Source organism: Chiloscyllium plagiosum, chromosome 17, assembly GCF_004010195.1.
Source record: "Chiloscyllium plagiosum isolate BGI_BamShark_2017 chromosome 17, ASM401019v2, whole genome shotgun sequence".
In the NCBI taxonomy this organism is placed as follows: domain Eukaryota; kingdom Metazoa; phylum Chordata; class Chondrichthyes; order Orectolobiformes; family Hemiscylliidae; genus Chiloscyllium; species Chiloscyllium plagiosum.
In genome coordinates this window covers 28,102,858-28,118,047 of record NC_057726.1, presented here as the reverse complement: position 1 = coordinate 28,118,047, position 15,190 = coordinate 28,102,858, and the positions used below count along the sequence as shown (strand labels likewise).

Here is a 15,190-nt window from a genome sequence, read left to right as displayed (position 1 = left end):
GGCTAGACAATGTTCAATACTTATATTGATTAAAGTCCACCTAAATGGATAAGAAATTGCTTGATACTGTACAGGCAGCAAATACTTAACATTTGCTAACATGTTTTTTAAAACAACATGATATTTATTTTTGTTTTATAAAACAGACCAATTGATTGGGTAATATTTCTGATTTTAGTGATTCCAGTTCTGTAGTTGTCTTACATTACTTAGTATTGTGAGAATCGGGACTTTAAATATACAATTTACCACTGCGTTGTGGTGGTTTTATATTTTAACAAGAAACATTATTTATGTAGTTTTCAATTTTCCCAACTGTTTCCTTCTCTCCTGATCCTCCAGCTCCTGATTCTCAGCTCTACTTAAATCTGCAGGTATGTGAATCATGTGACTGTTCTGGATGTTGAAGCAAACAAACAGTGGCATTTCATCTGCAATTCGTGGTTGGCAATTGACATTGATGAAAACATGATAGACAAAATCTTCCTTACAGCCTCTGACATGGAGCTGAAGAGTTTCAAGTAATCCATAAAATACTTTGCATTGGTATTTTTACTCCACTCTTTTGCATTATGTGTTTTATTTTTGCTGTCTCATCTTTCATTGCATGGCTAAAATATGTATCTTAAAAGTTGATCAGCAGGTAAAAGTCATTTACAAAGCAGATTAACTGTTGAGATTTCTAATGAGAAATGTGATGTTTAGCATAATAGAATATCAAATGATAATATGCAGAGAAGATTGGAAGACGACATTAGTTTAGAATGAAGCGTGTAGAGTGTGGTCTTTGGCATGACACTAGAGACACATGCAAGTAACATGTAATAGTCAGGTGTAAATTAAAGTATTACAGTAAAACATGAATGGAAGAATTTTAATCTAGGATAAGGAGCCAATAGTCTCTAAGAGCACATATGGAAACACCTTTATGGAGGAATAGCTTCATAATTTCATACTTGTGCAAACCTGACTTTGAAGGATTGTGCAAATATATGGACTTTTTAATTAAAGAGATCAACAAGAGGACAGTAGAATAGTTTTTCTTAACAAAACTTCCTTGAAACCACAACTGCTGATCTTGATTGCTTGAACACACTTCAGCGACAACATATTGGCTTCAGTAAGACCTTTGACAAGGTTCCCCATGGGAGACTGGTTAGCAAGATTAGATTTCATGGAATGCATTTGTATACAGAACTGGCTCAAAGATAGAAGACAGAGGGTGGTGATGGAGGTTTGCTTTCAGACTGGAGGCCTGTGACCAGTGGAGTGCCACAGGGATCAATGCTGGGTCCACTACTTTTTGTCATTTATATAAATGATTTGGATGTGAACATTGGGCATATACTTGGTTTGCAGATGACACCAAAATTGGAGGTGTAGTGGAGAATGAAGAAGGTTACCTCAAAGTACAATGGGATCTTGATCAGATGTACCAATAGGCTGAGGAGTGGCAGATGGATTTTAATTTAGATAAATGCGAGGTGCTGTATTTTGGAGAAGCAAATCATAGCAGGACTTATATACTTAATGGTAAAGTCCTAGTGAGTGTTGCTGAACAAAGAGACTTGAAGTGCAGGTTCATAGCTCCTTGAAAGTAGAGTCACAGATAGATAGATAGTGAAGAAGATGTTTGGTATGCTTTCCTTTATTGGTCAGAGTATTGAGTACAGGAGTTGGGAGGTTATGTTGCAGCTGTACAAGATGTTGATTAGGTCACTTTTGGAATATTGTATGCAATTCTGATCTTCTTCCTATTGGAAGGATGTTGTGAAACTTGAAAGGATTCAGAAAAGATTTACAAGGATGTTGCCAGGGCTGGTTTCCCTGGAGCGTCGGAGGCTGAGCGGTGACCTCATAGAGGTTTATAAAAGCATGAGGGGCATGGATAGGAGTCCAGAACTAGAGGGCATAGGTTCAGGGTGAGAGGGGAAAGATATAAAAGGGACCTAGGGGCAACCTTTTCATGCAGTGGGTGGTGTGTGTATGGAATGAGCTGTCAGAGGAAGTGATGAAGGCTGGTACAATTGCAGCATTTAAAAGGCATCTGGATGGTTATATACATAGGAAGGGTTTAGAGGAATATGGGCCATGCGGTGGCAAATGGGACTAGATTAATTTAGGATATTTGTTGGCATGGAAGAGTTGAACTGAAGGGGTGCTGTATATGTCTATGACTGTATGAATTTATATAACTGATTTTGTGAATAGGTTTTACAGCTGCTCTGTTCAGATGGTGTTTTGCTTCCTCGAAGATGCCGTCAATTTTCAATGGGGTGCTTGTTAAAAGAAAAGAGCTGCTCGGCTCAACTCTGCTATTTCTGAAGTACCTTTGTAATAAACCCAGTGTGAAACTCATTGGCCTCTTGAAATGTGACTGAGACAGTACTGTATTTCCTGAGTAAGCTGAGTCTACCAAAACCCCAGAGATTTCTGTCTAGTGCTGGTGACAGCCATCTACACTTGTCAGAATATAAGTCTGATAGACATGTGAACATTCCACACTTTTTTATTTGAATTCAAGAACTAAGACTTATTGGTCAAAATTGTTATTTTTCTTAAAGTGAACCTCTGCAGAGAAATCAATTTTTTTCTCATTATCGTGTGAATGGTTATCTGTTGGGGTTAATTAGAGGATAAACCTTTATATTTTATTTTACAGACTGTGCACATTAACCAATTCTGCATCTTCACAGGATAAATGGTGATTTATAATAAATCAATAATTTTATGTTTATTAAAAAACTTAATTAATGGATCTTTCTATTCTACACTGACATCTGTGAGCACATGTACTAGCAACAAAATCTCTCAAATATATTTAAATGAAGATGAACAAAGACCTAAAAATGGAGTGTTGGCAAGGAGAAGGAAAGGGTTAAACAAAGTAGAATTTTTTTGAAGTGTAAAAATCAAGGTTCTCATATGCAATCACATTTATAATAAAAACATTGGTTTCAGCAGATATATACTTTATTCTATGTCTTATGTAGAGAATACAGAAAATCATTATCATCCTACAAGACCACAGGACTGTGTTCTCATTACAGCGACATGACTGGTGGTGGCTTAACTTGAGTTTTACTTTATTAATTCATGGGATAAAGCCTTCACTGGCCAGGCCAGCATTTATCGTCCATGTTAATTGCCCAGAGGGCAGTTAAACGTGAACCAAATTGCTGTGGGTCTGGAGTCACATGTAGGCTAAACCAGATAAGGATAGCAGTTTCCTTCCCTGAAAGCCATGAATGAACCAAAGTGTCACCACACCTCAGGCAAAGAGAAGGAGAATCCTTCATAGTAACTTCAGCTGGTGTGGGAATTGAAACCACATTGATGGCAATAGTCTGTTATCGCAAGACCTATTATCATAACAGTTAGTAAGCAGCCCTGCAATGCTTAGGAGAACTATGCTAGTAACAGTATTAATCAAAAGGATAGATTAAAGGATAAGAAACAAAATGATAGACAACATTTAGAGTACTTGTTATAGACAACCTATTCAAACCATAACTATAAAAGTTACACAGAATGTAACTTCTATACAAGTGGATGCATCTCAGCAACAAGCAGGTGACAGATGTGATACTCCACTGTAAGGAAAGGAGCAAGCTGTTGGGTGAATTTCTGGTAAGTGGTTAAGGTCTTTTCTATTCTTAAGTTTGAACATAGCATAAAAATTGGTAGTAACGTTAACAATATATAAAAGCAACATAAATAAATAACTAGCATCATCAGAACTCATTAATGTTGGCAGAGCAGTGATGTGTCAAAGCTGTAACCTATGCAGCACCTGGAAACCAATGTGATCCAACACAAACCTTTTTGTAATAAGTATTTGATGTTTGAGCAGTTTTAGCAGACTTTATGAGTTGGAGACTGAACTATAGAGGGAGTAAGTTACATAAAGATTTAGGAGAGAGTGTTATGATTTGGTCAGTGGAAGGGACAGGAGGGTGTGACTGTGAGTGAGGTAGGTAATGCAGAGGGTGGGTGTGCGTGCATGTTATTCCTTATAATTGTCCAGTAGGTTTGAGAATCTCTCGCCTTGTTCAGAGATAAGAGCAGGAGCTGCAGAGTGAATGTATAAATTGACCATGGAGCCATAATACAGGAAGCCATTCCAGTGGGGAAAGCAATAAGGACTGGAACAGTTGTCAGGGATAGTATGGTGATAGGGATCGGCACTATTCTCTTCAGAAAAAAGAAAGAGTTTAAAAGGCTATGCCATGGTTTGGGACATCTGCTGGAAAGAAACTCACAGGTGGGAGCAGGAGGATCAAATGGTTGTTATCCATAAAGGCACCAATGAAATAGGTAGAATCAGGAAAGAGGTCCCGCATATGGGCATGAAGAGCTAGGCACTAAACTCAAAACAGAACCTCAAAGGTTATAATCTTTGGATTTTTACCTGAGCTACATGCAAATTGGATTAGGGTACATTAGAGAAATGAGTACATGGCTCAAAGACTGGTGTTAAAGAAATGGGTTCCAGTTCAAGGAGCAATGGCACCAGCACTGGGGGAAGTGGAGGCTGTACGGCTGGGACATTTTACATCTGAATAATACTGCGACCACTGTTCTTGTGAAGTGCATAATTATGGAAGGAAGGAGAGGTATAAACTATATAGTGGCAACAAGAGATCAAATGTAGTCAATCAAAGACTAGAAACAAAGTAAGAAAGAAAAATAATAGTATGGGAAATGAGAGTCGGAGAATAGTAAGAAGTGATAGAGAGAAAGAATTTAATCATACACCAACAATCAAGATCTGTTACAAAGATAACAAAAAAAGACAAAATGAAAGGCTCTGCACCTGAATGTACATAGTATTCAGAACAAAATAAGCAATTTGATAGCACAAATTGAAATAAATAAATATGATCTGATAACCATTATGGAAGTTATGGTGTCTGAGAATTGACAAAGATTGGGCCATGAATAATGAGGAGTATATTATATTCAAAAAAATTGGAAACTGGTTGAAGATTGAGAAGTAGTACTATTACTTGGAGATAGTGAGACTGCAGATGCTGCAAAGTCAGAGACGATAATGTGTGGAGCTGAAAAAAAACAAAGCAGATCAAGCAGCATCAGTAGAGAAGTCGACGTATCAAGTTGGGATACTCAAGGATGGCACATGTGCATTAGTTAAAAGATTTTTAGTTCAGGATTTAATTCAGGAGATCAGGATTTGAATAGGTTTGAGTGGAGATGAGAAATAGTAGGGAAAGAAGCCCCTTAACAATACCCACAATGTAGGACAATGTATACAAGGAGAAATATTGGATGGTTGCAATAAAAGGAGGACAATGATCATAGAAGATATTAATCCATATATAAACTAGAAAAATCAGATTGGCAGTAGTAGCCTGGATATAGAGTACATTGAATGTTTTTCAGATAGTTTCTGAAATAGATCTGAGAGCAAGTTATCTTAGACTTAGAATTGTGCAAAATGACAGGGTTAATTAATGACCTCAGAGAAGAAGTACATTTCAGTTGCAGTGATCATAATATGATTTAATTTTGTATCTAGTTTGAAATGGAGAAGAGTGGGTCTAAGACTAGTTTTTTAAAAACTTAGACAAGGGCAACTATGAAAGTTGAACTAGCTGAGTTGAACTGGAATAATATCCCTACTATAAAAATTCTAAAAGGATGGCCCAATATCTGTGGTTAACTTAGGGAAAACATCAAATTTAAAGAAAAATCTTATAAAAATGCAAAGGTAAGTGGCAGGTCAGAATATAAAGAACAATTCCTCTTGATTAAGAAATGTTAATCAGCAGGAAGAAATTAAAGTATGAGAAAAAGCTTGCTAGAAATGTAGATATGGATAGCAAGAGTTTCTACAGACATGGGAAGAGGAAAAGAGTATGTCAGGTGTCTTCATTTAAAAGGAGCGTTAATAGCAGATAATAAAGAAATGGTATATGAAATGGGAATAGTATAGACAAGGTTAGGATGCAGCTACACACATAATCAAGAAGCCTGATGGAATTTTATCCTTTATTACAGAGTAATTGAACATAAAAGTAAGGATAGCTTTAGTTATACAGGACAATTATAAGACCACAACTTAAGTTCTGTGTAGTTTTGACCTCCTTATTTAGGGAAGGATGTGAATGCACTTGAATCCTATTTGGAATGAGTGGATTGTTTTATGAGGACAGCCTGGACAGTCTGGGCTTGTTTCTACAAAAGTTTAGAAGAGAGAATGGGGTCTTGATTAATATGTTTACAAACCTGAATAGACTTGACAAGATGAATGAGGAAAGAATGATTCGGCTTAGGGGTGAACACTGAACAAAGAGTTGTGGGGGGGGGGGGGCGTCTTTTGGTACAGTGATAATGTCCCTACCCCGGACAAGGAGGCTGGATACAAGTCCCACTTGCTTCAGAGATGTGTAATAACATCTCTGAACAGGTTGATTAGAAAAGTGATTTGATTTAAAACACAGAGAGCTCAGTTTTAAAACAGAGGTGAAGTGACTGTTTTTCTTTCAGCGTCTTATGCAGCTTTGGAAGCCTTCCATCTTTTCAGGTGGTGGAAGTGAGGTTCTTAATATTTTTAAGGCAGAGGTCTGTTGATTCTTGATAGGCAAGGGAATCAAGGCATACAGAGAAATGGGAAATTTGAAACACAAACAAATCTTATTGATTGGTGAAGCAGACTCAAGACCCAAATGGTCAAACCCAGCTGGACTGGCAGCATCTTTGAAGAGAAATCAAAATAACGTTTCAGGTCCAGTGGCCCATTCTGAGGAAGGGTCACCAGACCCGAAACATTAACTCTGATTTCTCTTCAGAGACGGTGCCAGACCTGCTGGGCTTTTCCAGCAATTTCTGTTTTTGTTTCTGATTTACGGCATCCACAGTTCTTTCGGTTTTATATTATAGTCAAATGGTCAACTTCTGTTCCAATTCTGTATGCTTGTATCTTTAGCAAGCAGCAATACCTTTATCACTTTTCTTCTCTGAAAGATGCAACAAGTGGATTAAACCCAAAGGTTCTGCTGAGTGGTCAGATCCCCAAGATTACCATCCTTAGATGGTACCCAAGTGAGCCCATCATTGTGTACGTAGCTTGTGGTACCAGTTTAGACTCAGAGTAAATATTACAATAGTCATAGAGTCAAAGAGATGTACAGCATGGAAACAAACCCTTCAGTCCAACCCGTCCATGCCGACCAGGTATCCCAACCTAATCTAGTCCCACCTGCCAGCACCTGGCCCATATCCCTGTAAACCCTTGCTATTCATATATCCATCCAGGTGCCTTTTAAATGTTGCAATTGTACCAGCCTCCACCACTTTCCCTGGCAGCTCATTCCATACACACATCACCCTCTGCATGAAAAAGTTGCCCCTTACATCTCTTATATTTTTCCCCTCTCACCCTAAACCTATGCCCTCTAGTACTGCACTCCCACACCCCAGGGAAAAGACTTTATCCAAATATCATATCCATGCCCCTCATGATTTTATAAACCTCTATAAGGTCACCCCTCAGCCTCCAACACTCCTAACCTCCAACCAGCCTCCAACACTCCTAGGGAAAAACAGCCCTAGCCTATTCAACCTCTCCCTATAGCTCAAATCCTCCAACCCTGGCAACATCCTTGTAAATCTTTTCTGAGCCCTTTCAAGTTTGACAATATCCATCTGATGGGAAGGAGGCCAGAATTACACGCAATCTTCCAAAAGTGGCCTAACCAATGTCCAGTACACCTGCAACATGACCTCCCAATTCCTGTACTCAACACTCTGACCAATAAAGGAAAGCATACCAAACGCCGCCTTCACTATCCTATCTACCTGTGACTCCACTTTCAAGGAGCTATGAACTTACACTCCAAGGTCTCTTTGTTCAGCAACCCACCCCGTGACCTTACCATAAAGTGTATACGTCCTGCTAAGATTTGCTTTTCCAAATACAGCACCTCGCATTTATCTAAATTAAACTTCATCTGCCATTCCTCAGCCCATTGGCCCATCTGATCATGATCCTGTTATAATCTGAGGTTGCCTTCCTCGATATCCACCACACCTACAATTTTGGTGTAATCTGCAAACTTACTAACTATACCTCCTATGCTTGCATCCAAATCATTTATATAAATGAGTAGATTAGGTTATTTACAGTGTGGAAACAGGCCCTTCAGCCCAACAAGTCCACACCGACCATCCGAAGAGCAACCCACCCAGATCCGTTCCCCTACATTTACCCCTTCACCTAATACTATGGGAAATTTAGCATGGCCAATTCACATAACCTGCACATTTTTGGACTGTGGGAGGAGACCGGAGCACCCGGAGGAAACCCATGCAGACACGGGGATAATGCTGTGAGGGAGCAGTGCTCACCACTGTGCCACCGTGCGCCCATATGATGAAATGATGAAAAAGAAATAGACCCAGCACCGATCCTTGTGGCACTCCACTGGTCACAGCCTTCAGTCTGAAAAACAACACCTCACAACCACCCTCTGTCTTCTACCTTTGAGCAAGTCTGTAACCAAATGGCTAGTTTGTCCTGTATTTCATGAGATCTTATCTTGCTAACCAGTCTCCCATGGAGAACCTTGTCGAACGCCTTACTGAAGTCCATATGAATCATGTCCACCATCTGCCCTCATCAATCCTCTTAGTCACTTCTTCAAAAAACTCAATCAAGTTTGTGAGGCATGATCTCCCACGCACAAAGCCATGTTGACTATCCCTAATCAGTCCTTGCCTTTCCAAGTATATATACATCCTGTCCCTCAGGACTCCCTCGAACAAACTGTCCACCACCAACGTCAGGGTCACTGGTCTATAGTTTCCTGGCTTGTTCTCACCACCCTTGTTAAACAGTGGCCCCAAGTTTGCCAACCTCCAGTCTTCCGGCACCTCACTGGTGACTATTGATGATAAAAATATCTCAGCAATGGGCCCAGCAATCACCTGCCTAGCTTCCCACACTAGGCTACACCTGATCACATCCTGGGGATTTATCCACTTTTATGCGTTTCAAGACGTCCAGCACTTCCTCCTCTGTAAAATGTTACAAGATCTAGTATGAGTGAGGCTGAAGGAGCGCATCATGGCTTCAGTCACACAACTCCACAAGTCATAACATAAAATAACAATACATTTCCCCATTACCAAGATAACTAACTAAGTACCTTATCCATGTGAGGTTTTAAACAAAAACAATTTACCAACCATCATCTTAATAACTGTAATTATGGGCTTATTAGAAAGCAACTTAATCTAAAGGTATAATGATTGATTAGTACACACAATCAGTCACTTCGGATCTAAGACCACACACACACACACACACACACGATTCCTTGGCAGACATTTGCTTTCTAAAGGTAAAAAAAAACTCATTAGTGAGTGGTTTATTCTTAAAGGCAAAAGGATATAGCCATGGATACTCTGGAATCTATAGCTCTGATGTTCTGGCACATGTGGTCGTGACTAATTGCACACAGTTCTCTCTGATGTATTGCAGTTGCATCTTGCTCAAAAATACATTCATGCTATTCTGTAATTCACTCTTTCAGTAAAACTAATAGGTTTCATCGTGAACTGATAGTGACAGTTTCCTTTTCAGAAATGGAAGAGATCAGCTGGGAAACTTGTTCTTTGCGAGCTTTCTTCCAATTCCCACAAAGTTGCACACATTCGTGACAAAGCAATTACATTGTTTTTTCTTTCAATGTGAACACTCTTTTAATGATAGGACTGTAATAGCAACCTTCATCAAAATAGTCTGGCAGTTTGGTTTTTAAATAGTTAAAGGCTAGAGGATAATGATCAGTACATATCAATGTCTAACTTTTGCTATATTACCATGAGGAACATTTATCTCAAAGTATTTAAGATCCTTTAACAATCTCAGAGTTTCTTTGTACACTGTGGAGTATCTCTTTTGGTGTTGATTTCATTTTTTCCAAGCAAGGAATGGGGTAGGAGTGTGCCTTTGTTATTCCATTAAACTTTCTGTAGTCAATGCGGGATCTGATTGAGCCAATATGGGTTAGGCATAAACGTTATTTGGGAAATCCTCCCGCTTTGTCTGGGTTCAGTCAGGCAGATTTTGAACAAATATTAGATATCTGATATTACCTGGGCTTGTTTCTCTGGACCAATGTTTATAGGAGAGTATTCCCCTACATCCACATCATACACAGCTAAAGTTGTACACCCCACTTTGTGTTTACAGGCTTCTCTACATTTGGTGAGTAACCTTGTTTTTCTGCCTCTAAATATGAAAACAAAGTGCATAACCTCTCTAACAGTTCATTGTTAGCTAACCAAATACTGAGTGGTTTGATTTGGGAATTGTTGAGACCTCTTATGGCCTCATCTCGTTATCCCTTTCATCCTTCACTGCACCAACTACCTGACACATCTGTATTTGCGTAGCCACCTCCTGACAGTGGTATTACTTCAACATATTGATGTAAGTCAAACGATCATTTTACTGGAGGTCTCTATTTCTAGATAATGCTGCATTGTAATAAGTAATTAAATTGTGATTAATTTATCCTTGTTTTTATGTTTCAGAAATGTGTTCTTTACGAAGACAGCTGAAAGCCTTACGGACGGACATATCTGGTTTTCAGTGGTTGAGCGCCCTCCGAGAAGTTTATTCACCCGAGTTCAGCGTGTTTCCTGCTGCTTTTCACTGCTGCTTGGTTCAATGCTGACCAATATCATGTTCTGGGGCACGTCGCCCGATGAATCAGCGCAGGCAGCAACATTGGGTAATAGTAATCATGAAAAAGGATTGGGATTATCTGATTTGTTTGTGGGATTGCGCTGCTTTAGAATATAGAAAGGAGAGTAATAATATAAAATCTCAGCTATGACTATGGACAACAAATCAAGGTTTCTTTCAAAATATGCCACTAAATCCTTTGTGATTTCATTGTTGTAGGCACAGGAGGTGTGAGTAAGAACTGGGGTCCACAAAGATACCTTTGTTATTGCTGTATTGGGTTTGCCCAATCCACCTACCTGCTCCAACAAAAGGCCTTCATTTGGTGTCAGCAAATGGTAACTACCCAACCAAAGCTCCCATCATGGCTCTCTTCTGGCCTTGATCAAACTTCTGCCCTGGCCTTGACCAAAGCCCTCCCCTGGTCTTAACCAAACCTCTTCCCTGGCCTTGACCAAAGCTTCCCACCCAGCTACATACTCACTGTCACTATTTCCAATAACTTTCCTATTGCGCACTGTTCCTCCAATCACAGGCTGTTCTGTTTCTGCTTTTACTGCTAAAATGCTCAGGCTCGTTAGCGATTGGAAGAGCAATCCCTCAGAGATTCTGACCATTCTACTTGCAAGAGTGACCTTTCTGTAATTGATCACCCCAAGAACTGAAGTTTCCTGAAATATTTGGAAACTTTTGGGAGTGAACTTGTCCACTGGACTCTTGCATTGTGACGCTGTGGCTAATGCAGCATCTAAACCAACTAGAGTCATCTATTTGCCATTTATTTGGGGTGTGGTGTGGGGAGGGAGGGGGCGGGGTTGGGGGTTGGTAGTGCCTGTTCAGATAGTGCAGCTTGCTTGGCTAGGCTTATCAGACTTTACTCCTAAAATGGCTTGGGCTCCTCCATCCGTCCATCCTTACCTGGTCTGGCCTATATGTAATTTGAGGGCCCAGAGCATTATGATTGACTCTTAACTGTCCCACAGAATGGTCTGGCAAGTCATACAGTTCAAGGGAAAATAGGGATGGACAAGAAATGCTGGCCTTGCCAACAAAACCCACATCCCATGAAAGAATAATGAAAGAAACCCGAAGCAGGCCAAGAAAATTCAGGATACATCTAGATGTACATCCAGGAAGTGACATATGCTGTGTTTACCAGGGCCAGCATCTTCATCATTTTCCATGTGGAAAAAAGATTTGTTTTTTTAGATTACTTACATTGTGGAAACAGGCCCTTTCGCCCAACAAGTCCACCCAGACCCATTCCCCTAACACTATGGGCAATTTAGCATCGTCAATTCACCTGACCTGTGCCTTTTTGGAGTGTGGGAGGAAACTGGAGCACCCGGAGGAAACCCACACAGACACGGGGAGAATGTGCAAACTCCACACAGTCAGTCGCCTGAGGCAGGAATTGAACCCAGGTCTCTGGCGCTGTGAGGCAGCAGTGCTAACCACTGTGCTGCCCATGAATGTTTATTCATTCCCGGGATGTGACAACATGGCTAGGGATTTGGGATTGCCCATCCCTAGTCACTTACGGGAAGGTAGTGTGAGTCATCTTTTTGAAATGCTGCAGTCCACCTGGTGCAGTTACACCACAGTGCAGGTAGGAAGAGATTTCCCAGATTTTGACCCAGTAACACTGTCCCAAGTCAGGACAGTATGTGTTTTGGAAGAGAATGTGTAGGCAGTTGGGGAATCCCTTGTACTTGCCTTTCTTGGGGATAGAGATTATGAATTTGGAAGATGCTTTCAAATTAACCTTGGTATTTTGCAGCAATGTACTTTGTAGATGGTACATGCTGTGGCATTGTGTATCCGAGGTGGAGAGAGTGAATATTTTTAAGGAGATAAGTGGGTGCCAATCAATCGAGCTACTTTGACCTGGATGGTATTAAGTTCAAGCTTTGTTGGAGCCACACATCTCCAGGCAAGTGCAGAGCATTTAAATATAGTCCTAAATTGTGCTTCTTAGATGGTGGACAGTTTTTAGGAAAGAAAGTGAATTACTTGCTTCAGAATTCCTGGCCTCTAACCTGATGTTGTAACCACTGTGTTTATGTGGCTGTGCAGTTCAGTGTCCAGTCATCATTAATCCCAAAGATCTTGATAGTGGGAGATTCAACAATGATCATAATACCATTGAATATTAAGGGGACACAATAAGACTCTCTCTTGTTGAAGATGGCCATTGTGGTCTGCCACTAGTGTGGCATGAATGGTGCTTGCCACACAACATTTTAAGCTGAAATATTGTCCAGTTATGTATATAGACATTAACTGCTTAAGGAGTCGCGAATGGCGTTGAACATTGTGTAATCATCAGCGAACATCTCCACTTCTGACCTTTACAATGGAGAGAAGGCCATTGACAAAGCAACTGAAAAGTTGGGCCTAGAATGCTACCCTGAGGGACTAGGCTCTTGTGGTGCAGTGATTCTGTCCCTACCTCTCAGTTCAATTCCCACTTGCTCCAGCAATGTGTCAAAAATCTCTGAAACAGGTTGATTTAAAAAAGTTCTTCCCTGAGGAACACCTGCAGTAATATCCTAAGACTGAGATAATTGACCTCTAACAACCACAAACATCGTCCTTGGTTTGAAATATAACTCAAAGCAGTTTTCCCCCGATCCATTTGGCTTCAGTTTTAGCAGGGCTCCTTGATGCCACAACCAAATGCTGCTTTGATGTAATGGGCAGTCATTCACTTCTCCTCTGGAGTTCACCTCTTCTGTCCATCACTGGATCAAGGTTGTAATAAGGTCAGGAGCTGGGTGGCCCTGGTGAAACCCAAACTGATCACCAGTGAGCAGCTATTGCTGAGGAAGTGGCATTCGAAAGCACTGTCAGCAATGCCCTCCAAGAGGTTTCTGCAAAGCATTTGATGTTGTTGTTTAAGACAACGGGCCACAATTCAGGAAAGAGTGCTCCAGCCCTTTCTGGATCTGACCATGTCTCAAGCTCACTGTGTAATCCCAAATGAATGGGGAGGCTGAATGGAGGATCTGGTCAGTTAAATCTCAAAATGCCGACTTTTACACAGTACTGACGAATTAATTGTCCACCCCACTCTAATGTCATCTCAAATGTCATGCCATCAGAGCTATTCATTTCCCCACCCTGCCTAAGAAACTTGTTCTACACTTAATACCTTCATGGCTACCGAGCAGTTCATGATTGGATTGTAAACTGGAAAAAGTCAACTTTTGGGCCGTTCTCTGTTTTGCAGATAGTAAGCATATAGCATTTTTGGACTCAAATTAAAAGGTGAAGCTGTGTTGTGCTTCATGCATTGTTCACAAAGGAGCAAGTGACTTGTTACAAAGCAAAGCTGTGTGGAGAGAAATAAGAGGGATTGATAGCTTTGCTAGACCAACTTGTGGAGAGAGTCTTGGGCTCAAGCTTTGGATTTTAGTTTCAATTAGTTACAGATCTGGGAGTGTGGGTGTCGGAAAGAGAACTCACAAATTCTGCAGCAAAAGGCAGGTCTTCTTTCTCCTGAAAAAGGAAAAGCTAGAAGGTTGAGGGAAAGCATCCAAGGAACTGCAGCAAAGATAAGTCCCTCTTCAGGAAGAGGAACAACAAACTCTTGCAGGTATGAACAGATTGTGAAGAAACACTGTCTCTCCCTCTTTCTTTCTGAGTAAACAGCACTTGTAAGATGAACTGTTGACTCAGTTAAAGACCTTGGGTCTAACTGACCAGTTACCCAGACTGAAGGTCTGCTATTATTCTGTGACCAACAGCAAGGTTGGCAGGAATTGAAAGAATTGTGAGAAAGTCACCTCATTGAATCCTTGTGTTTTATACTCTCGATTCACAAGATTTATCCTTTCTTCCTATATTTATTTCATCCACAATCTCTCTGCGGAGCTTATGTCTCATTGTGCTCTATGTCTGAACATGTATATGTTGGTTTTAAAATGCAAATAGTTTACGTTTGTGTGGTAATAATTAAAAATCATTTTGTCACTTGTTGAGAAATATTTCTTCATAATAAAAACATTTTTTTAATTTGTGAAACCTACTAGAAGACATTTTGTGTTCTAGACAGCAGTTCAAATCAAGTCAATTAACCATGATTGAATTGGTCATTTCTATATTTGGGATGACTCATTGAGTAGTGGGACTTTACTATCAGAGCACTCCTCTTGTCAAAGTTGGTACACTCCACTTTACATTATATGTTATGGTGCAAGGGATATTCCAAAGTTAGGAATGCAGATAAAGATGGGGTGGGTGAGGGATCTAAACAGGAAAGACTGCCATAGTGTTAAAGGTTTAGATGGAGAGGAATTTCTTAAGTGTGCACAAGACAATATTCTGATTCAGTATGTGGATGTACCTACTAGAGGAGGTGCAAAACCTGACCTACTCTTGGGAAATAAGGCAGGGCAGGTGACTGAGGTGTCAGTGGGGGAGCACTTTGGGGCCAGCGACCATAATTCTATTCATTTTAAAATAGTGATG

General features: G+C 40.3%; 1 protein-coding gene across 1 annotated transcript in view; it reads left to right on the top strand.

Annotated features, from left to right (window-relative positions):
- Positions 1-15,190, top strand: part of LOC122558721 (polycystic kidney disease protein 1-like 2) — a 115,320-nt gene that overhangs the window by 56,624 nt on the left and 43,506 nt on the right. The window contains exons 19-20 of the mRNA XM_043707514.1: positions 375-521; positions 10,564-10,763. Coding sequence (XP_043563449.1) covers positions 375-521; positions 10,564-10,763 — 347 coding nt within the window. The remainder of the gene's footprint in view (positions 1-374; positions 522-10,563; positions 10,764-15,190) is intronic.